General features: G+C 40.3%; 1 protein-coding gene across 2 annotated transcripts in view; it reads right to left on the reverse strand.

The window, feature by feature from the left end:
• LOC131134243 (cell adhesion molecule DSCAM-like) overlaps window positions 1-22,731 on the reverse strand; it is a 108,269-nt gene that overhangs the window by 84,277 nt on the left and 1,261 nt on the right. For both annotated transcript variants that reach the window (XM_058079297.1, XM_058079296.1), the window contains exons 2-3: window positions 6,144-6,461; window positions 5,920-6,066 (exon numbers count right to left, since the gene is read on the reverse strand). In XM_058079297.1, coding sequence (XP_057935280.1) covers window positions 5,920-6,066; window positions 6,144-6,461 — 465 coding nt within the window. The remainder of the gene's footprint in view (window positions 1-5,919; window positions 6,067-6,143; window positions 6,462-22,731) is intronic.

Below are 22,731 nucleotides of genomic sequence, written 5' to 3' on the forward strand. Positions count from 1 at the left end.
TAATGGTTTAATTTCATTTGAACATGCATCAGATTACAATTGAGTGCATCCCATAATCAGTTCACAGTTCCACATGTCCAAAAGGAGTAGGAAGAAGCAAAGCTTATTAAATCCTACCCCTCCATCTGGTACTTTTACAATCAGTAACTGTTACATTTGTTCACTTCCTGCTTTCCATAATACAGTTTAAGGTTTTTTTTTTGTTTGTTTTAAAATAATGTACCTCATACCAAAGTACGAGGTGATATGACCATACAATGACATAATGGTTACCATAGTAACTGTCAATATAGTGATATATGTAGTGACTGGTTCATTTAATCTGTATTATTATTCTACTGTATGTTACCCTGCCACAACTAATTCTGTGCTCCTGTGCAAGTGTACCTAATGTTGTGGCCAGAAAATGCAGGTTATACGTTTTGAGCTGTTGAGTGTTTACCTAGTAACTTGTAGCGAGCTGAAGAAAACCTAAAAAAGCGGAGACACTGTGACAAAGCGAGTCCTTTTCAACTTCCAAATAGCACCGTGTGCAAAAAATGCATAAAAAAATCAGGTAGTTTGCTAAACTGCACACCTCTTCAATCATCTTTTTCTGTTGCTTCTACTTCCTGTTACCAATGTTGCCACGTTTGTTGCACAGGTTGACATCATGTGTGATGATGAAGGTACTGTAGGTATTGTAGGTAGGTAGATGGAAAACACAACAACCACTCGACACCTAAATCACAGACACCGGCCCCATCAACAGCACACCACTTCAAAACAAGGCTCCTGCGTATATAATACAGAAGAACACAGCCCAGCTCATTAGTCCACTGCTGCCTTTCATCTCTCTATTAGCTCTGTCGATTGTTTATCAAAAGCGGCGCGTGGACAAGAGCGGCAGGGCATATGAAAGCTTGTACTGTGAAAGCCCGCTTTAAAATTCATGATGGGTTATTGGTATGTTCACGGCGACGTTCATAGCCGATGAAGTAGCGATGTGCATCGTTCAAAAAAAAAGGCTGTTTTAAATGACTACTAAGCAGCCCTTATTCTGAGAGGTAATTCATATTATAATTAACTTTTCAATCACAGCTGATTCATTAGGACAGGACCTGGTCTGTAATTATGCATCTGTTTTAAACCCGGCGAGAATCAATGGTTATTGTTGCATTTTTTGCCAGCTTTTTCTGCGTACTTTAGTTGTTTGTTTGTAAAGATTCCATATTATATTGTTAGAGATTATTACATTTTATACACATTTAGGCTCAGTCTAATTTTTAGTGTATTTCAGTTTAAGAGCTTTCCATGGCAATGCATCATGACACCCCCACTCATATAGCACAATTAGAGATGCACAAATGCTGAGAGAAGATAGTAAGCAGACACACTATCAGCATAGTTAGAACCAGTTTAAGGAAGTCTCTCAAATGCAAGCGCAACTTTTACCTTCCAGACACACACAAGCTTAACTTTCACTATCGGGGCGTGGCAACTGCTATATAGGCTTTGCTTTTTCGGATAGCAAAGCAGGCCAAAGAACAAATGCGCCGCAATAGTGTATTAGAAGTGTGTTGTTCAAAATCTAGCCATGATTCCGGAATTGAGACAATTTAAAAGTGTTTCTGTAAGCGCTACTGGGGAACACACTGTGTGTGTGTGTAGCTTTAATGATAATGAGCTGTGTTTGAGTATGTGGCTCCAAGAAGAAGCTCTATTGTGCAGTTTATCCGCTTTTTACATATAGACTGTAACCCCGCACTTGTCCAATATGATAGATGCCATTTATCACAAACAACAACACAACATTTTAAGATGTGGAGTGAAGCCTGCTTATTGCAGTGTTGGTAAAAGCGGTCGAAGCATCTTTCTCCTGGCTGCTTTTTTGCTACTAAAGAAGTACAGCGGCAGAAATATCAACAGCATACAAAAAAATAAATCAATTGACTGGAGCTACAATGGTAATGATTGAGCACTTTTTTCCACATAAAGTACACTGCTGATCTTTACTTGCCCAACATACATTTTAGATGTCATATAGTACAACATAATGCTTCAAGATGCGTAGTGAAGCCTCTTATTGCAATGTAGGAAAAAACTCTCCATTCTGGCCACCTTGCGAGAGTTGTATACAAATTATTATTACCACGCAGACGCTAACGTAAATAGCATGTAGCCAGAAGCATAATGGCTAAGACTAGCACGAAAATGACCAGAGAAGCTAGCACCCGTGCTTGTTATTTTGTGTCTCTTCAAGCACGGACTGTTCATCCCTCACCATCTGACGCAAGAGAAGTGCTCTTGATGTTACAAACAAAAAAAAAAAAAAACCTGAAGTGAATAATTCAGCATGGCTGTGAGATAGCTTTATTTTATGTCCACTGAGACCTGGTCTTCTTTCATGAAAAATTGAAATAAAAAGAAAGGAACTGGAGACAGAGTTGGAAAAGTAGGCTGGGTCAAACTACACCTCTGTCGGTATCCTCCTGCAGCACCCCCGCCCATCACCCTCGGAGCAAACCGAGCCTCTCCATAACAGTGTGAGGTGGATCTGCTCATGCATCAGAATCCACCATCAAATATTTATCAGAGAGCAGCAGTGATTTTGACCGTGTGCTCATGCTTTTGACAGCGCTCGCCTGCTGCAATACTTATTGGAGTAAACACAGACAATCCAATATAGTTGTTCTTGCAAAAAGAGAACCGCACAATAACATTCATCATTCAACTTCGCTGCATGCATAAATACAATAAAATGTGAACTTTTTTTAAGCAATAGCAAATATGGAAAATAACTTTGTTATACTTTGTTGAATCCAATAGTGTTTCTGGCTTTCTTTATGCTTTCTTTAGGAAAAAACACACTGCCTAGTCGTCTAACCCTCAGAAAAAAATGCCTAATCAAAGCTGGGTGAACCATGCATTATAAGAGGAAAAGGGAGAAAAAGGGAGTTGTCTAACAAATAAACCACCCACACACACATAAGATGATGAAAGGATTCCCTGGCGCGGAATCCGTCTATATATTCCCAATTCTAAAATAACCAGGACTTTTGCCGGTCGACTCGGTGCAATGTTTGGCTGTACGATAATAACGACAATGTACAAACACAGAGCCATATTTTTGGCAATTATTTTTGCCCAAAACTGAATATTCTATTCCTGCCCCATTCCAAAAACATGCTAGGTTAACTGGCAACTCCAAATTGTCCATAGGTATGAATGTGAGTGTGAATGGTTGTTTGTCTATATGTGCCCTCTGATTGGCTGGCGACCAGTACAGGATATACCCCGCCTCTCAGCCGAAGACAGCTGGGATAGGCTCCAGCATGCCCGCGACCCTCGTGAGGATAAGCAGTAAAAAATGAATGAATGAATGAATCCTTCTCATACGTATGTAGATACAGTAATCGTTCATTTACCCTGTTAATTAATTCCAGACCTGACAGTGATACGTGAATTTTACAAAGTAGGATTTCGTATTCATAAATGGAATATTATTGATGCTGTTCTTTTTTTCAAACATAATTGGAGCCCTCTACACATGAAATAACATCCCTATAGTTATTTGTACATTTGTATTACTCAATATAGTAGACATAATAAGATAAAATAAGCCATTTAAGACATAAATAAGACCTGTACTCTTGTGTGTTGCTGTAAATGTGTTCCAGTGTTGTGGACAGGAAGTGACAACAGGGTTCAGAGTTTGTTTTAGTTTTGTCGTGGACTATGGCTGCAACAGTGGCCTGTGTGAGGGATTATTATGCATGTTGTGAGATAATAAAAACCTGTTTTTCCGGCGATCAATTCTGGTGCTTGTGTGTCTCACTGAACATTTTACAATGACGCGTAGTGACCAGTGTAAAATACTGAATCTTCTGAATGCCTTATATTTGTATTGTGGTTTATTTAAGCATGTTTATGCTTAATTTGATTAAATATGATTATAGTATTAAAATACAAAACAGCATGATTTATTCATTTTCTTTTTTTTTTTAACCGAGATAGAGTGAAGTTGCTAAATTTGTGGCAAGGAAGTGGTCAGGAACAACTGGTATACCGCATCTGTTTATCAAGTTCACATTTCAACCTTGCACATTTACATTCATGCTCTGATTGGCATACAATGATCTAGTATTGAGAATATATTATGTACAGGAGGCTTTGCTTGTGTTATTTTGTTCTGTTATTGTTTAACCAGACTGCTGTATTTTCAGCAAAAGATCAATAAAGTATCCAATATGACATATAAGTATAATAATATCGACTAGACATCTGTTGAAAACTTATCTTAAATATCTTAAAACTTAAATATCGCTACAGTGTTGAACTGAAGAGTAGTGTTTTATTATGAGGACACAGCTAAAAAGAACACCACCGCTTGTCCTGTCTGCATGAGTTACTCCATTTGCACATCCTCATCATATCTGCGTGCCGCACATTGGCCAAATCTCTGTGACATTAGGCGACGTCTTTTAACCAGCAGCTTGCAGCAAGTCAACTGAAGCGAGCTCGCTTAGTAAACAAGTCTCCGGCATGGATCAGAGGACACATCTTCATGCTTGAGCAGGCACATTTAAAATGCCACCAAAACACCGTCCCGGATTTTGCCCTCAGTCAAATGACATCAAGTGCTCACTTACAGGTCCCTGAATGCACCACAGTGGTGAAGCGAAAGCAGCAGGCGGGCGGAGCAATCACCGAGATAAGCATCCTATTTAGCTTTGTAGAAAAAGTCAACCTTCCGGTGTGTTGAGCTGTCATGCTAAGCCACGGGATGTAAAAATGAAATAAAATAAAGGAAACTAAATAGGTCATAATTAAATGAGGTGGAGTGTGTAGGGCAGGGAGAAGCACAGTGATGCAGTGTGACAGTTATCAACATCCTCTGGCTAGGTGGAGGAGATGGTTGTAAGGGATGTGCCACTGCTGGCACATCAAGATGGTGAAGGAGATGACTCACAGTGTGACACTTAAGCAACCTTTTTCACTGGGGGCCACGTATGGAAAAACCAAAGGATGCACGGGTCCACCTTCTTCTAATCTAATCTTTTAATTTAATTTGTTTAATTTTATTTTTTTCATTTGTCAAACGACAACCCTACCCTTTGCGTAGAGCGCAGCTTCAGGAAACAGTGAATCGGGCAAGTGAAGTGCATGCTCATTTCACATTTTGAAGTGTTATGCAGCGGTCGTGTTTGAATCTAACAAATCTTAAGTAAGTTTGATCAAGTGTACAGTAGAATTACTACAGCTTCTGTTATATTCTGAACTCCGATGAAAAAGAACACCTCACTTCTCATCATTGGAGCTTAAAAAACATCCAGTGAAGGTAGGATTGCAAGGTTTATAGTGTGTCAAAAAAATCCACTATCACCGACAGGTTTCGAAAGGCTGGACTTTTGATAAAAAAGTACATCTCAAACTAAAGGGCCAATTTGCCTCTAAACAAAAGTGACACGGAGAGCGACAACAATAGAGGCAACAAAGTCTATGATGAATTATGAGGCTGTTCAATTGTGATGCCTCAGAAACAAATTCAGTGGTTTTAGTTCCAAGGAGGAGGATGAAGCCGACAATGAATGACTTCACTGATATGCTACTATTTAACTAGCCGTATTGCACTCACTGTTCAGCGCTGTTTGGGGAAAAACATTTATTTCATCAAAGGTTTTAACCACTACTCAGTGCAATATATACTAAAGGAAATTACCACAATGTGCTGTGTAAAAAAAAAAAAAAAAAAAAGAAGGTGAAATGGTGCAATGTTACAAAGATAATCTAACAATTTTATCTGGTAATGTCATTAACTATTTTTTCAAATACTTCTGGGCTCACTGAATACATAATATATGACTTGCTCTAAAATGTAACATATTAAAAAATAAAATAAAACGATCACACTAGTATACAATCAAGCGGTGGTCTTACCTGAGCTGAGTGAGACTGTGTCTTTCTCCCATGATACAACGCTGACGTATGCCTCAACAGACGCAGGGATAATGCACTTGAAGACGGCTACGCTGCCTCGCATAGCCTTCTGGTCAGCCACTCGGACTGTGTAGGGTTCCCTTGAAACTATGAAGAAGGAAAACATGCTCACTTTGTTTATTTCTTCAGAGTTTCATGCATTTCTGTCCTCCTGCTGGACTCACCAGCTTTAATGTGGACATCCTGACTCCTAATCTTGCCCGTGGGGTTTTCGGCAGTGCAGTAGTAGGTGTTGTCATGGATCAGCTTACTGAAGCTGGACGGCAGGAAGTTGAAGATCTGAAGGGTTCCGTTCGGGTGGACGTGACGGATGCCCGGGACATCATAGATCTCCTCACCGGTCGCCAGGTACCAGCGCAGCGAGGCGGGGGGCGCACCCCCAGCAGGACAGGGCACAGAGGTCCCTGTGGTGCTGGCGAATACTACCTCTTGCAGAGATGCATTGACAAAGTATAAGCTGGAATGTAGGTCCTCACTGAAAACTGCAAGAGAAAAAAAAGAAAAGGATGTTTAAACTGACCTAAAGTAACTCACAAAATATATCATTTATTTATTTATTAATGACACTATATCTTCTCCAGGGACTATAGAAATTAAACTTTTGAGTACTGTACAGCTTGTATAGCAGTATTAATATACTATACACCGACGATGACTTAATACACAGCCATTATTGTCTGAATAGCTTTGTTGTTATGCAGAAACTTCCACAAAGCGAGTCAGTCTGCTCTAAATGGCTTACAGTGACAATGACCGGCCAGCTAGGACCCCCCTTGGGAGAAGAAACATTTTAGCACTTCATAAATTCCTAACCAGGTCTCAGATTTCCTTCTCCTCTTTTCCAGTAGCTTTAAACCAGAGGAAGCACTTGAAATGCCAAGCTTTTCACGCACCCTCATTTCAGTAAATCAACTCTTTATTCTAAGCAAAAATTGTTACATACATTCAAGAGCAATTTCAGTGATTTGGACTGATTGGAGTAAAAGGAGAGGAAGGATGATGTCCAATCACGAGCCCATTTCTACATCCCGCAATCCCATAATAAGATGCTTAACGGCATCAATGTCGGTGCCTGGTGTGATGTATTTAAAAAAAAAAACAATTGCTTTCAACACAACAGGACGGTTGATATTCTTGACACCCCATCCATGTTTTTGCAGAAAACCCTTTCATACAGGCGGTGTCCCACCACTGTTACAACTCGATGCAAGGGCCTTATGGAACTCTGCGGATCTTTTGACCACCTCGGCAACCTCAGCCCAGCAGATAGAAGATCCCACCATGGAGTCCCAAGGCACAGTCAGTGGGACCGAGTAGGTCTTCTAACCCCGGGCTCACACTGAATCCGTCGCGGCTCAGTTACGGCCGCCAGAAGATTTCCAAAATATTTAAATTCCGGAAAAAAATTGTTTGGGTTTAACAGTTTTTTCAGACTCTAGAGCACTCTCTGGCCAAGCTGTGGATTTCCACAGCCGGTGCAGGAGCAGCCACAATATGTGGAGTTGAGGTCAGCAGCACACCATCTCCAGGGTACACAGTATTGATAGTGTACTTCTTCCCCCTCCCAAGACAGAGGATGGTGGTCCAGAATCTCTTCGAAGCCTTCCAGTAGTCGTTCTTCACGGCTTTCCAGAACTCCCATGCCCCATGTCCGAGTTTTTGCCTCATCGACCAACAAAGCCGCAAAATGGCTTGGCCTTCCAGGACATGTCAGCTGCCTCCGGAGCCCCATCACCGCTGATGCCCACCAACAGCTTCTGGGATTACCACCCTAAAAGACACCATCCACCTTATGGCCACAGCTACGATCAGCCACCTCCGCAATGGAGGCACGGAATATGGCCCACTGCCTCCTTAGAACTTGGTCGAAGCTCTCCCTGGGAGCTGGGAGTTGAAACTCCTTCTTCTGAATGAGCTTTCCTTGTTTGTTTAAGGCAGGGAATTCAGTCAATAAACGTGTGGTGCTATATAAAACCTGTAGTTAAACGTCTGGTGCTATATAAAATTTGTAGTTAAACAACAGCATATGTGCACATAAACAGAATAAAGCTCAGTAACAAACTTGAGGAGAATGTAAGGTGTTTTTTCAAATCTAGGATGGATGGTGGTCGAGTGGTTCGCACGCAGGCCACACAGCTAGGAGACCCGAGTTCCATTCCACCCTCGGCCATCTCTGTGTGGAGTTTGCATGTTCTCCCCGTGCATGTGTGGGTTTTCTCCGGGTACTCCGGTTTCCTCCCACATTCCAAAAACATGCTAGGTTAATTGGCGACTCCAAATTGTCCATAGGTATGAATGTGAGTGTGAATGGTTGTTTGTCTATATGTGCCCTGTGATTGGCTGGCCACCAGTCCAGGGTGTACCCCGCCTATATACAGTTGCCATTTTTCGGAAATTGGGCTGCAGAAAAGGTTATAATGTTACAAGAATGAAGTCAAAATATTATGGGAGTAAAGTCATAATCATGAGAAAAAAAATCCAAGAAGAAAGCTGAAATAGATGGAGTTTGTTTAACAAAAAAAAAACAAAACAATAACAGCAGAAACGGGGGGACTGAAATTTAAGAAAAAAATCAAAATATTATGAGAAAAAAGTTGTATTCTAAGGAAAAGATTGCAATTTTATTAGAATAAACTTGTAAATAATGTCAAATCAGTAGTATAGAGTTAAAATATTAAAGTCATAATATTATGAGAAGCAAATAAAAGTTTTAATTTTTGGAAAATTATGTTGGGGAAGAAGTTTCCTGGGAATACAAACAAAAAACTTGAAAATGGGCAAGAAAAGGAGCCAAGAGTGAAGTTCATACTAATAATACACTTTTTTTTGGAAATATATGCAACTTCTTAGTATAAAAGATATGGTGCTGCATTCCGTATAGGTTTTCTGTATTCCTGTGCACCAGCCAAAATCTAAAGACAAGTAGAAATGGCAGAAATTGTGTGTGTGTGTGGGGGGGGGGGGGGGGGGGGGGTGTTCAGCAAAAAGAATTTAGGTACTTGAGTTAATTGAGAAGTAGATCAAAGAAGCGTGCGATTGCTTGTGAAAGCTTTTATTCAAGCACGGGGAGAGAAATTGGATTAGGATTTATGTCACAGCTGCTTCCATATTCATCTGTTTCACGTTTCATGAAAAGGATGCGAGACCAACTCACTTTAGCCAGGCGGAGAGCAATAGCCAGATTGATTTAATTAAAAGAAGAGAAATTGACAGTTTCACGGCACTGCTCCTTTCTCTTAATTGACCACGCTCCCCTCAGCTAGAGCTCGCAACATGGTCTGGTGACTCAGGTACACCTTGCCAACGTTCTAACGGCGTCCAGACACTTACTACTCTGCCTGATAGTAAAGATGTACTTGGCAGTTCAAATAAGTGACACTGTTCAATGATGTATTACATCGACACCTCGGTTAGCATCCACCCCGGTTAGCATGTTTTTCAATTCACTTAAAAAATGTACACAAAATTTTGCCTCGGTTTATGCGCATTTTCCTGTCAGCATACAATATGGTGCGGGTCTTGTTGTGTTATTAATACACTGCGTGAGTCCAAATGTGTTTTTATCACAGATGTCCTTGTTAGCATACTTAGCTTGCTAACAAAATGGCAACCGGAATCACAAGCCAGCTATTTCGCGCATCTATGCTGTCATCAGCGGTTGACTCACAAAATTGTTAACACGAAACACAATTTTGTTGTTTAACATTTATAGTTACTGTATACAGAAAAGGTATAAACCATTTTCAAATGCACAAACTGTAAATGATGAATAAAAGGAAGACAATATGTTAAAGTAATCAAAGAATTTAAAGTTCCCAAAGACACAATGTGGCAGCAAGATCAAAACATTCCTCTTCAACAACACCTTTATATTTTGTCATTAGCTATTTCTTAAATTCTGTAGTGTTTTTCACCTTCTTTATCAAGTTCTGCCACTTGCAACTTGACAAACAATACTGAATTTAAGAAACACCTCATGGCAAAATATGAAAGGCGTGTTGAAGAAGAAGGTGTTGATGTCTTTGGGAACAGTCAAGTCAAGAATCTTCAATGAAGGGAAATATAACCCTAAATGTTTGGTTATCCCATTCATTTCAATGTATTCATATGCATTTTGAATTGTTTTAAGCATGACAAGTTATAATTTTAAAACTATAAAAATGTGTTTTGTGTTGTTGTGTCTTGCAGGATGACAATGACCCAAAACAAACATCCAAGCCAACAAAGAAGCGTCCCAAGAGATTTCAGGAGTGGCCTAGCCATCCTCCAGACCTGCATTCTAGGAATATGCCAAGCGACAGCCTCAAAAGTCTCAGTATCTGTAGAGAATCTTCAGAGAAGAGTGTCCTGAAATCCATCCTGAGAACTACTTCTTAGCCTGCCAACTTATTTCATTGTACAAAATACAATTTCTGACCTATTTTAATGTTTTTTTTTTGTCAATTTTGTGTTTGATATTTTGTACATCTGTTAAAATGACCTACCCAAAAGTCTTGTAAGGGGTTAAACTTACCCAATAATTCCCCCCACTGTATATACTGTAGGTATGAACTTGAAGCGGTCTTATTAATATGACTAGGAGGCACATTTAATCAAAGCAGATTTAACGCAAAATTGCATCTGAGACAGGCAGATGCCAACTAGTGCAAAGTGAGTAAACGCTCCCACTCCTTGTGATCTGCCCAGAGGCGATACACCATGCGCCCGAGCTAAATGACTGTCCTCCAATTTGCTCTCATGAATATTAAGCAGCGCTGTGACAGTAGAAAGGCTTGGCTGCATGCATGCCGCTGATCCTCACCGACAGATCTGTCCTCTGATGTTTCATGGGAGGGGAGCGGGCTATGCTAAACGAAGCAACACACACACACACACACACAACTGATGAACATACTACTCAGTTTGTTTTCATGCCTTAAATGGACCGACGTGGCTGCCTGTCTCGTTAAGCAAAGTCCCCGGACTGTATCTTCATTTAGAAAACACTTTAAGACGCTGATGTCTAAATTATACACATGCTGAGAGGACTCTGCTGCTGTTGTAGAGACGAAACTGGAGGGACTAGCCAGAGCCCAGACCTAAATCCATATGCATTGGAGCTTCCTGCAAGGAAGTCAAGGCTCATCTGACTTGCTCATGTCCTGTATATCTTTATGAACCTTTGAGAAAGATGCTTATTGCTTATCAATAGCTGTTGCAAGTGATTCTTCAGAAGTGCAATCAAATGTAGATAAAACATATATTAGATAAGAACTCACGCTTGATTATGCGTGCAACCACATAAACCAAAAAAAAAAAACAGCTTCTGCAATTAAAATGAAACTGTTGCCTGTTTTGCTGTTAATTATAATCACTCTCCTATTTTTCTGGGGGAGAGCCTTGCTGTGGTAGTTCCCTCTCCTCGACCTAGTTAACCATATTTATAGTATGCAAATGCATAATCCGTTTGACAGACAGGAGTGGATGAATGTAATTTGTAAATGCCATTCACGGTTTATTTGGTCCCGGGTCCCAAACACACTCTATGAAGATAATCATAATAATAAGTGCTGCTGTGTATATGAGTTACCGAGGTTCAAATAGAAATGCATGGTCAAAGACGACCACCATGTATCCCACTGGGCATCCTAAAATGACGAGGAAGCAAAAGGGACAGTGGCTGGACTCCTGCCTTCAAAAGTACGTACTAGTACACTAAAGAGTCTTCATGTGTCTAATGTGTTTGAATACGGCCTATTAATAGTATAAATTTTAGTTGTTTTTTTTGCCCAAATTAAAAACTTTCAAGCATAAAAATGTCTAAATTAATTAAAATGCAAATATAAGGCATTCAGAAGATGCATTTAAAGATGCTGTGAATGATAGCTACTATTCTACGTACAATGGTCGCTAGATGTCAGTCATGTTCGATGAGACACACAAACACCAGACTTCTGGTATGACAGCCGTCTGGTGCAGTTTTGATTTCTCTCACAACAGGCACGATCACAAATAAACATCCCTAAAGACAAAGACTACTGTTGCTACAGTAACCCACGCCAAGCTAAAAATCAACTCAACCTCTGACAGGACTTCCTGTCCACCCGCCACTCATCAACACATTTATAGTAACACATATGAGTCTTATGTGCGTATGTCTTAAATGGCTTATTTACTCTTATTATGTCTGCTATATCGGACAATATAAATGTAAAGAAGATTGTAGGGGTGTTAGTTCATGTTCAGAGGGCTCTAATAATGTTAATGAAACAGAATTACAAGGTCATGTCCAGTTTTCTATGCCCTTACTATGAAAATATTAAATTTATAAATAAGGAATCTGACTTCTCCAAAAGGGCTGCATTGTGGACAAGCACACAGGTCACACGGCTAGGAGACCCGGGTTCGAGCCGTATAGAAAATGGATGGATGGATGCACTTCGCCAAAATTCACTGATCACAATTAGGTCTGGGACTATGACTTGTACACTGCCATGCCACAACTTTATTACCATTTGCACCAAAATCAAAAGCCAAATAAAAACAGTAAGTGGATATTCTTGCCACTCACGAATGTACAATTTGCTGCATGGGCGGAAAACCCTGAAAATAAACTAAAAACTAAATTACATGGTGTCTTTGAATGACAGGTGTGATTCTTCTACTAAATGTGTTGAACTAATTTTACCTTCTCATTAAACCATTTGCAAAGCATCAGCAAGTTAATCTACACTTTCAGCAAATACACATTCAGTCCCATAGTATTGTCCACACAAAATATCGTGCTGTGGTTCTTGCCATAATCCAAGCCCACAGTTCATCCAGTGTGCCAGTAAACAGTGAACCACTGTGCCTTACTGTGATACTCAAAGACGTCTGATTGAGACTTGAGTGGCTATAATCTAATCCCATCCAAAGTAATCTAATGGTCAGCATGCATCGTCTCTCTTGATAACATGATTAACCAGCAGCATTCACATTGCGCAGATTGTTGCTGACAGAGGCCTGACTTCAGTCGGTCACAGCGCATCCTGGACGACCAACCTTATTATGTCGCCAGTCATTAAGGTTAAGGGCCTTCAAAAGGGAGTCGCTATGTACGGTGTCTTAGCGTGACCGCTGTCCACCTGCAACTGCATGCAAGCTAAGCAGACACTCGCTGTCAGCACGGGACTTGCAGAGCATAGAAACTTTAAGATGATAGGAGAAGTCACCTGACAGCCTTTGGCCTCAAGGTCAGAGTGACCTGCAAATATAAGTGAGAGACAGACGTCCAGATAACAAGGCGAGATTATAACATCCTCAAGTGTAATGCTCTGAAGATTCATTTCTTTTTTTGTGTCAAGATCATTGATCCCACCTATGGCACCATAAGTGTCATAGAGACGTATGTAGTTGGTTGAATCCAAATTAAAACCCAGATTGACCGAGTGGAAAAATCACAGAAACAGGCTTTCTGGAATGCTGACCTGCTTGTACATAAAGTACAACAGTTCCGTTCCACACGGATATCCACATTCCGACATGTCTCTGGAGCTGAGCTATCGATTCCACTTCTGACGTCATTTTTGGCTGTCCCCGTATGTTGTCCCCTAAATCCAGTCTTTATTTATTGAGTTGAACAGGTGATCAAGATATCAAAAAGCCTGCTTTATATCAATCCAGCGACAACATTTTCTACCCAGCAACCAGTCCCACATTCTGGACACACAACACACAGTGACAGATCCATAGCCCCCAGGTTTCTTGTGCATAGGTAATCAATCCCACTTCTGACACCATGTTTTGTAGAAGACTGAGAAGTACATAGTACAATGACTCTAGATAATCCAGAATCTATGAATTCAGATTAGAGCCGAACCTGGGACTGTATTTGTTCTCAACTCTGCTTTTTGGTTACTCTATATATAGAATGTATTATTATTATTATTATTAGAGATACTCGATCAGACACCAATCAATATCAGCCAATTTCCATAAAAAAATATGTGATTATATAAACGCTTGAAAAAAAAACGATGAACACGCGACTGTAAATCCTACATGTCTGCTTTGTCACCTTTGTAGGGTTGCCAACAAAATGACGCGTGTCATCTTGAGCTTGCCCCAGGCTATGCCAGTCGATACCAGCGTGTTTGATCACTCCTTTACCAAACTTATTCCCGCATCTTTGTCACTGGCTAGACTTTGCTTTCAGCTTCTGGTCTTCGGACTCCGAATGTGACTTTTTAGCACAGTGACCTTTTGTTTTTAATCAGAATCAGCAGCATAAAACCCTGATCGAAGCATCCTTAATTATTTTATAATTATTAAAACCTGGATCAATGAAGTTGAGAAGCGCATCCACTGACAAGTATATGAAAAAGCCATGTTTCTATCCATCCATTTTCTACTCACCAACCAGCCTCAATTTTTAATTGATGCCTGGAATCTGTGACCCTTCGTCCCCAAGCAAAGAGCCGTCCAAACCCAGCAATTAGCCATGTTTTGTCAGATTTTGTCAAATGTGAACTTGTGATAATGTCATTAAGGGGCCATGGCAGGCCTTTGAAGCTCCACCGCCATCCCTGTTTTGTCCAGGAGACGTCTGTGACCAGCAGCTGGTGGAGTGTGTTAATGTGGATGTCACAGCAGCTGGCTGCTCTCATCCTGTTAGCTCTGTCTGCCATTATCTGCCCTCCCTCCTCATCCTCCTCTTTCAAAGCTGCTACTGCTGCTTCTGCGTGCCATGCTCATTTTAATACCCTAGACTCATTTGACCGTCTTTATGGACTTATCATATTAAACATTTATCGCAGCCATTTTCCCTAAACCAAGCATGTTTATTCAACACTTAGGGGACCACAGCACGGCTCCTTTCAGCAATTCCCCCATCCTGAACAGACAAACACACACACACATCCTTATTTTCTCCTTTACCTCATTTCTTTCCATTTCTCCACCTCTCTTCCCCCAGCCCCCCGTCTTGGTTTATTGCATCCCTCCCTGTGCCGCGGGCTGAATAAAAAAGAGAGACATTTTCTTCACGTCTTCTTTGCTCTCTGGCCATCCTTTCCTCAAGTGACAGGGGGGTTGGGGGGGCTCTTGGGTACTATACCGACACAAATGTATGCTGAGCATTAAATACCTTGAATGAATCAAGTCTTAATTTCAGCATCTGATCAAACACTAATTAGCATATCCAGACAGAGGCACAGTGTGATACATAATCCTGGCTTCAGTCTATTGGGATGCTTATAGTTAGACACTTAAATGGTTCCGTATATCTGGGGGCCAAATTATTCCCCTTTGTGGTGGGTTAACACATCACATTCTTTATATTCATTTCCTTGCTATTATATATATTTTCCATGCACCAATATTCACTGAGCTCAGCAGTACTACTACTAAATGGTACAAAAGTCAGAATGAAAATTGTTGGGTGGAGGACGAGTGTCTCCTGTACTAACAGAGATAGATTTTATCCAAGAGGAGGTCCTGCCCTGCAGCAAAGTGGAGACTATGGAGTATAACACTGTACTGCTGAGAACAAATATCAATATCGCAATAGATTATATCATTAATTTTCACACGGTTTTAATACTTTGGATGATTTTTGGAGAATTTAACATCTCTTTAAAGATGTTTCAGAATTTGTATGCAGTACTTCAGTCACTCATGTTTTTCTTGAAAAACTGCAATAATTACAATGCAATTATGATGCAATATTAATTACAAAAATACAATGGAATGTGTGTTTTTCAGTCTATTAAATTATGGATTTATAAAATTCTATATTAACAATTTTTTTAGACTTTATTAAATTATATGAATGATGGAAAATTTTGTATTTTTTAAATGTTCTTCTTTTTTATATTTGTAAGTATATAATACATATATTAATGTAAATTCATATAATTTACATTCATTCATTCATTCATTTTCTACCGCTTATCCTCACGAGGGTTGCGGGGATATAATATACATTTAGATATAATTATTTCAGTTATTTTATAATATTTTCTGTTAAATTCTATCACTTTTATTTGTTTAATGTGTTTCTACAAGCAGATGTTGGCAAGTATCCTATCTGATTTATGTCCAATATACATATATTATTGGATTATTGCTGTAATGTGATTTTACCTTTACATTTGTCAAAGCAATATCATACCAGTAGAGAAGGAAGATTACAATATTGCTCTGACTTACTGCAGCAGCACACCACAAATGTGCAAAAGAGGTCGGGGGAAATCGAGGAATACCACAAAGTGCAAAGATTATTGACAATGCACTCAGTCTCACACCAGGCAAGGGGAGATCAATGATCAGCCGGGATGGACATAAATCAGCCCCCCTCCCCAATCTGCGACCCTCCCTATTGCATGTGGCACCCACTCAGCTCCCTAATTAAAGTGGTGAACACACCTGCACATACAACAACACACACAACTCCAATAGGATGACAGTGTTTTGTTTTAAAAATGGCGGGCTAAAAATAACTGGTGGCAGCTTAGGTGTTAAATCATAGCATCTGCGCCAGGGTTTAAAAATAAAGAGCAGTGTCAGGAAAACCAAGCTGGACCCATTTGTCTTGGTGTCACTCTATCTATCCAGCCTTGCCTCCTCCATTATCCTGCACCGTGCGGCATCACACACCCAGGCAGTGAAATAGAACACAGAAACACAGATGCAGATGTAGAATATCCAAACTGGAAGGTCAAAGAAAGACAACGTGTGCTCCATGATGGTAGACATGTAGCAGCATACCAGGCACGTGCGTTACACACCCAGGCCTGAGGTCAATTCAGCTTTGGGCCGCAGTGTGTGTGGAGTTCAAAGCATAGCTGCTGGCCCTGGTATACATGAAGGACTGGATTAAGAGGCAGTATTCATGAGGTCCGGCTCCGATGTTTGTCTTGGTGGGTGATGGATGGCAAAGTCATCACACTTCCACCACCTGTCCTCTACAATGAACAAAAGCTCTGCTGGGACACACAAACACACACACACACACACACACACCACAAGGACTGTAAACAACGTGAGCATAGTCTTATGTCACCCGATTGTTGACATTTGGAACCTTATGTTTGGTAGTTCATGTACTCATCTTATACATGATCCGGGAAATATGCCAAAAAGATGTGAATAGTTAGGTCACCTATTATGCTAAATTGACGTTTTAATGGTGTTCAAACACTAAAATGTGTCCCGAGAGCCTCTTTATGAGCACCAAAACAAACAAACATAGCATCTCCTTCACTTGTGTGCTTCACTTTTAAAAGACTCTCTAACGGTTGCCTTTGTAGGAAAATAAATGACGGACGTCCTGATGGATTGGATGCAGCATCAGACCTGCCCCCCGTCTGCCCTGTGTATGCACCCAACACTTTGTTATTTTTTTGTTTTAAAAACAGGCTTTGCTACACATCTTAAAAGTCTTTGCAGTGTGGCTCGCATGGCCATGCTAGTGTAAGTGCGTAGGATTTAAATGTAATTTTTCAGGAATCAACTGAAAAATTATTTTTAAAAAATGTTAAAACATATAGGCTATGTTCATACTTCAGTTCAAGTGTTGTGACCAATAATCCAAGAAGTAACAAATTCTACTGCAGTCTGAATGTTTGGCCACAAAAGTCATGTTTTGCCATGCAAGAGTTCGAGAAAAGTACGCACAGAGGTAGGCTAAAGTTCTTCATGTCAAGTGAAAATGATTTTAAAAATCTGTGTTACTGAAGCACGGCCGCACGGTGGAGGAGTGGTTAGCATGTATAGGCCACACAGGAGATCGGGAAGACCTATGAATGTGGGTGTGAATAATAGTTTGTCTATATGTGCCCTGCAATTGGCTGGTGACCAGTCCAGGGTGTACCCCGCCTCCTGCCCAAAGACAGCTGGGATAGGCTCCAGCATACCCGCAACTCTATTGAGGATAAGCGGATGGATGGATGGATGTGTCAGTGAAGTGACTCTTGCACAAAATTCTTGAAATTGTCACAAAAGAAATAAACCATGCAATAAACCGTGCAATAAGCCTGTGGCTTGATCACCATGTACACAGATTTGTGCGATTGTGTGCTTTTGTACTCTGCTCTTGTGGGACCAATAAAGGCATATCTGGTCTTAAATGTGCTAGTGAGACCACAAATTGGGGCATGTTTTGTGCACATGCACTTCCGGGACGCATTGCATTAACATTACAAACAAGTACAAGTCATTTTCTGGTAATGTGAATGACCTAATGAAGAATTGAGCATCACCCTGCAGTGCAGACTATTTTGAGCCTACAATTGACCTAATGAGGTGAGTGTTTTTACCTAACATGCTAACCACTCTTCCACCATGCAACTCTAAACCACAATCAACAATTCCTAATGATCAATGAATCTGAACTCAAATTTGAGTTGAATATGTAACAAATGAGGCGGCACGGTGGTCTAGGGGTTAGCGCACAGACCTCACAGCTAGGAGACCAGGGTTCAATTCCACCCTCGGGCATCTCTGTGTGGAGTTTGCATGTTCTCCCTGTGCATGCGTGGGTTTTCTCCGGGTACTCCAGTTTCCTCCCACATTCCAAAAACATGCTAGGTTAATTGGCGACTCCAAATTGTCCATAGGTATGAATGTGAGTGTGAATGGTTGTTTGTCTATGTGTGCCCTGTGATTGGCTGGCGACCAGTCCAGGGTGTACCCCGCCTTACGCCCGAAGACAGCTGGGATAGGCTCCAGCACCCCCCGCGACCCTCGTGAGGAAAAAGCGGTAGAAAATGAATGAATGAATGTAACAAATGGGAAAATCAAAAAGGCACACTTCTTTTCACGGTTAGCACTTTAGCACAGTGCAGCTAAAGTTCTTCCTTCTCAGCTTGAAGCAAAAAAAGGTGCATTTACAGCAGTTTCCCCACTAAAGTACCTGCGTGCAGCACAGCACAGTAATATGACATGTCACTTTGACAGGTGTTGAGCGAATTAAAAGCATCCTCTCTGCAGAGAAGCCCAGATGAGGCGGGGGAGCCGGGAAACCCCTGCCAGATGTACTACAACCTCGCTTTGCACGCTTGATCAAACACCTACATCTGGGTGCTGAGGGGCTTTTCTGCCTCGGCGTCTTTCCCTCCGCCGCAGATGCTAAATGATATCGTTAACATTTTAATGCAAGAGACATTTATATGCCGGCTTGTACAATTACACCTCTGTTTAGCGGGAATCCAGACAGACACACTGTGTGATCAGTAATTAGATTTTTCACTGGATGAAGCACGCACAGGCAAGCTAGTGGCCAGAGCTCGCACCTAATTAGAGCGCTAGACGAGACGGGCTCGAGGAGGTACAGTAGAGTAGCCCTCATTATCCGGCGAGTACAGTAGGGGTATCAATTACGATGGCACAGCCATTACCTAGCATTAGTAGCCGGAGTCCCAACAACCCTCCTCCAACGCACAAGTGAGGTAATGAGTTAAGTGGGTCGGTATACTTAAACCAGCCCATTAGATATTCACATCAAAGATGATCTATCACTTGACTGCGTGGTTTTAGCGCCTAATTAGATTGTGTGTGCTGTGATATCATTGCTGCAATCAACCTGCAATTATTTGCAAGTAAACACTCCTAATGTGCGGGACAGTAAAGCTGGTCGCTTTATTACTTTATGACGGCAGTCATCTTTCCCCACAGTTCTGTCTAATTGGACTCTCATCATTCTCCATCACCCTGCTGCTTGGCCCTTTCTACTCACGGCCAAATCTCATCCATCCATTCACCCCAGTCCCAGACTGTGTTTCAGATCGCTAATATGGGGTCAGGACAAAATTGGCTCATTTATTCTACTGTAAGCTAGAGTGAGAGCTTCCTGATTTCCTTATAGTTTTGCTCCGGGAAAATGTCAGAGATAATTGAGATAAAATTGCATGATCCCCCTGACTGTTACCTTATCGAACACATGCATGATTAAGTCGTTAAGCATCGGATTCATTTTGCATGTAAATGGCTCCATTTCATCACTACTCTTTGCAACGGAATCTGAATAGACCATTTTAGCTTGATCTTGTTTTGCCTTGAGGCAGCTCTCAGGGAAATATCTGCTGTTTTCTATCATGTAGCCGATTTATGATTGAATGGCACCATGAGGAGAAAGGCAATAAACACGCATATCTACCTCTACCTTTAAGACAAGGCCTTCATGCTCACTTCATGATTGGATTTTACTACCTACAGTACGGTATATTGGCCCCAAATATCCCAATCAGAGCTTTAAATAATGTCACTATTGAAATGTCATTGGAAACTTTCATCATTTCTGATATGGTCACGATTGTTTTATTTGTTTTTAATCATTTGAAAAAATGACAAAAATCATGTAATATGTAATGTTTTATGTATATCGCGAATGTGAGTTGGCGATATATTTTCCATCCAAATATATTTGGATAGAAAAAATAAAATAAAAACACAAAATCTGGAGATGCATGCGGTTCATTGTTACATCTAAATGTAATTTTTTAATCCAAAATATTACAAAAACATTTGGAGATACAATATGTGCTTTTATTGGACATTGTAAAGGATTGTTACTGTGCCTGGAAAAGCATGTCCAACTGTTGTGAGTTCTTTGAAATCATAAAAACAAATATCCATAACAAAAGACAAATCCCGAGATGTAGTTTTCTGTTTTTAGGAGAAAAAAATGAAAAAAATCCCAACATTTGTGAATACATGCTTTTCATTGTACATTGTAGTATCATACAACGCCAAATACTAGTGAAATAGTTTTCTGGTTTTAGGTGAAAACTTTATAAAAATCCTCACATTTGGAGATACATGCTTTTGTGAGTTTTGTTAAATCATGTAAACTGACAACAAAAATACTTTGATATAAAGTAAAATACAGCTTATGATTTAGTTTTCTGTTTTTATGTGAAAAAGTGACAAATCCCAACATTTCAACACACATGCTTTTCATTGGACATCATTAGGGATGTCCGATATCGACTTTTTTGACGAAAACTGTCAAAATATTGTATGCAACTCTTTATTTCCGATACCAATATCAGCCGATACTGATACCGATTATGTGTAACATGACATTTCTCCTGTTGTGGAATAAGCCCAAGTGTGTTGTATACAGCATTTTTTTAATATCGATTTTCACGATCGGGAAACGATCTGATAGCGATATCAAATATTTGTATGAAAACACTTGTAATTGAAAAAAAATACAAAAATCCTCACATTTGGTGATACATGATTTTCATTGGACGTTGTAGTGGATGGGGACTGTCACTTAAAAAGCATGTATGTCCAACTGTTTTAATCATAAATTATTAATATTCATATTACGAGACAATGAAAAACAAACAAAATTCCTCACATTTGGAGATTAATTTTTGGTGAGTTTTGTAAAAATCATAACAACAACAAAAATGTATGATATGTAAAAATGCATTTCTATCTGTGATGAACTGTGATTAATTGTGAGTGAACTATGGACACCTGTGATTAATCACGATCAAACATTTTAATCGATTGACAGCCCTAGTCATGATACTTAGATTTCGAAACCGTGTTGTGTCTGTTCGATCTTTCTGACCATGGAAGTGGTAAAATGTAACTTTCTCATTAGGACTACTTGTGTACGTGTGGAGTTGGAGACTGAATGGATTCTATAAACATGGGAAAAATTATTTTGAGTTGTCTTACGTCTAACGCTCAGCTTGTAGTGTGTCTCTTTCATGATTATATTCTTAGTGCATATTTGCAAGTATTTGTGGATGTAAAAGTACTGTACTTTGAAGAAGTTTTTACAAATATAGGAATCCCGTCCATGTGGTTGCTGTAGATTTTTCCCAGGCTTCTGGTGTTTTTTGGTATAGACAAAGATGGATAAGCTATGCCATTTGAAAAATACCTGGGGAAGTGTGGATTTAGCATATGACCCCCCCCCCCCAAAAGAGGACATGAAATTATTCCATTTTGTCTAAAAACAACGTTGTAACTGCCGATGCGGGCTCTCAATCTGATGGCCAATCACAGCAGTGCTGCCATTTTAAAAGGATGTCGTCCTGAAGGTGTATTACCAAACAAAGACCGTCCCGTGATGCAGTGCAGAAAGTGGTAAACAATCTCAAGCACACAAACCAATAACCACCTTGCTTTGCCGGGGGTTCCTTTTTTTCGCCGCTCAACAACCATAATAAAATGTTGTATATACGCCTTCTTATGGCGGTTGTTTTTGGACACCCGTTGAGCAGGTTACCATAGAGACAGGCCAGCAAGAATGTGATAGGCCCTAACTCTGAAACAGCAAGAATTGTCTAGAATCCAATCACGGTGCTGCCTCCTGTCTACAAGGTCATTCATTCAGTCGGCCAGTGAACACCTCACTTTGCAGCTAATCAACAACAGTTGATTAAGCCGGAGACAAATCGAATAAAAAACAAACAGCAACAATGATGGTTTAACGTCTACACTCATGGCTGCCTGAATCCTATCAACTCCTTATGCAATAAAACAATCACAGTCCGACCATTATGATTAATAAGGATTCCTTATTGTTCTTTTATGGCTTTCAGCTGAGGGAGCTACCATTTTAGACAGATAGTATCAATAAATGGGGGGGAAAAAGGGGCGACGCCGAGACCAAAATCCATTCCGAAGCTTTAATTTATCGTCCCAGGCAGAAGGGAAAATCCATTTTAGGGACACACCGTCTCCTCCATACAGCTTAGACTTATACATGTACCAAATTAGTGCTTTCAGCTTTTTTCTTGACCCTCCATTTTGATTGTGTGAACG

The sequence above is a fragment of the Doryrhamphus excisus genome, chromosome 8 (assembly GCF_030265055.1).
Source record: "Doryrhamphus excisus isolate RoL2022-K1 chromosome 8, RoL_Dexc_1.0, whole genome shotgun sequence".
NCBI lineage: Eukaryota > Metazoa > Chordata > Actinopteri > Syngnathiformes > Syngnathidae > Doryrhamphus > Doryrhamphus excisus.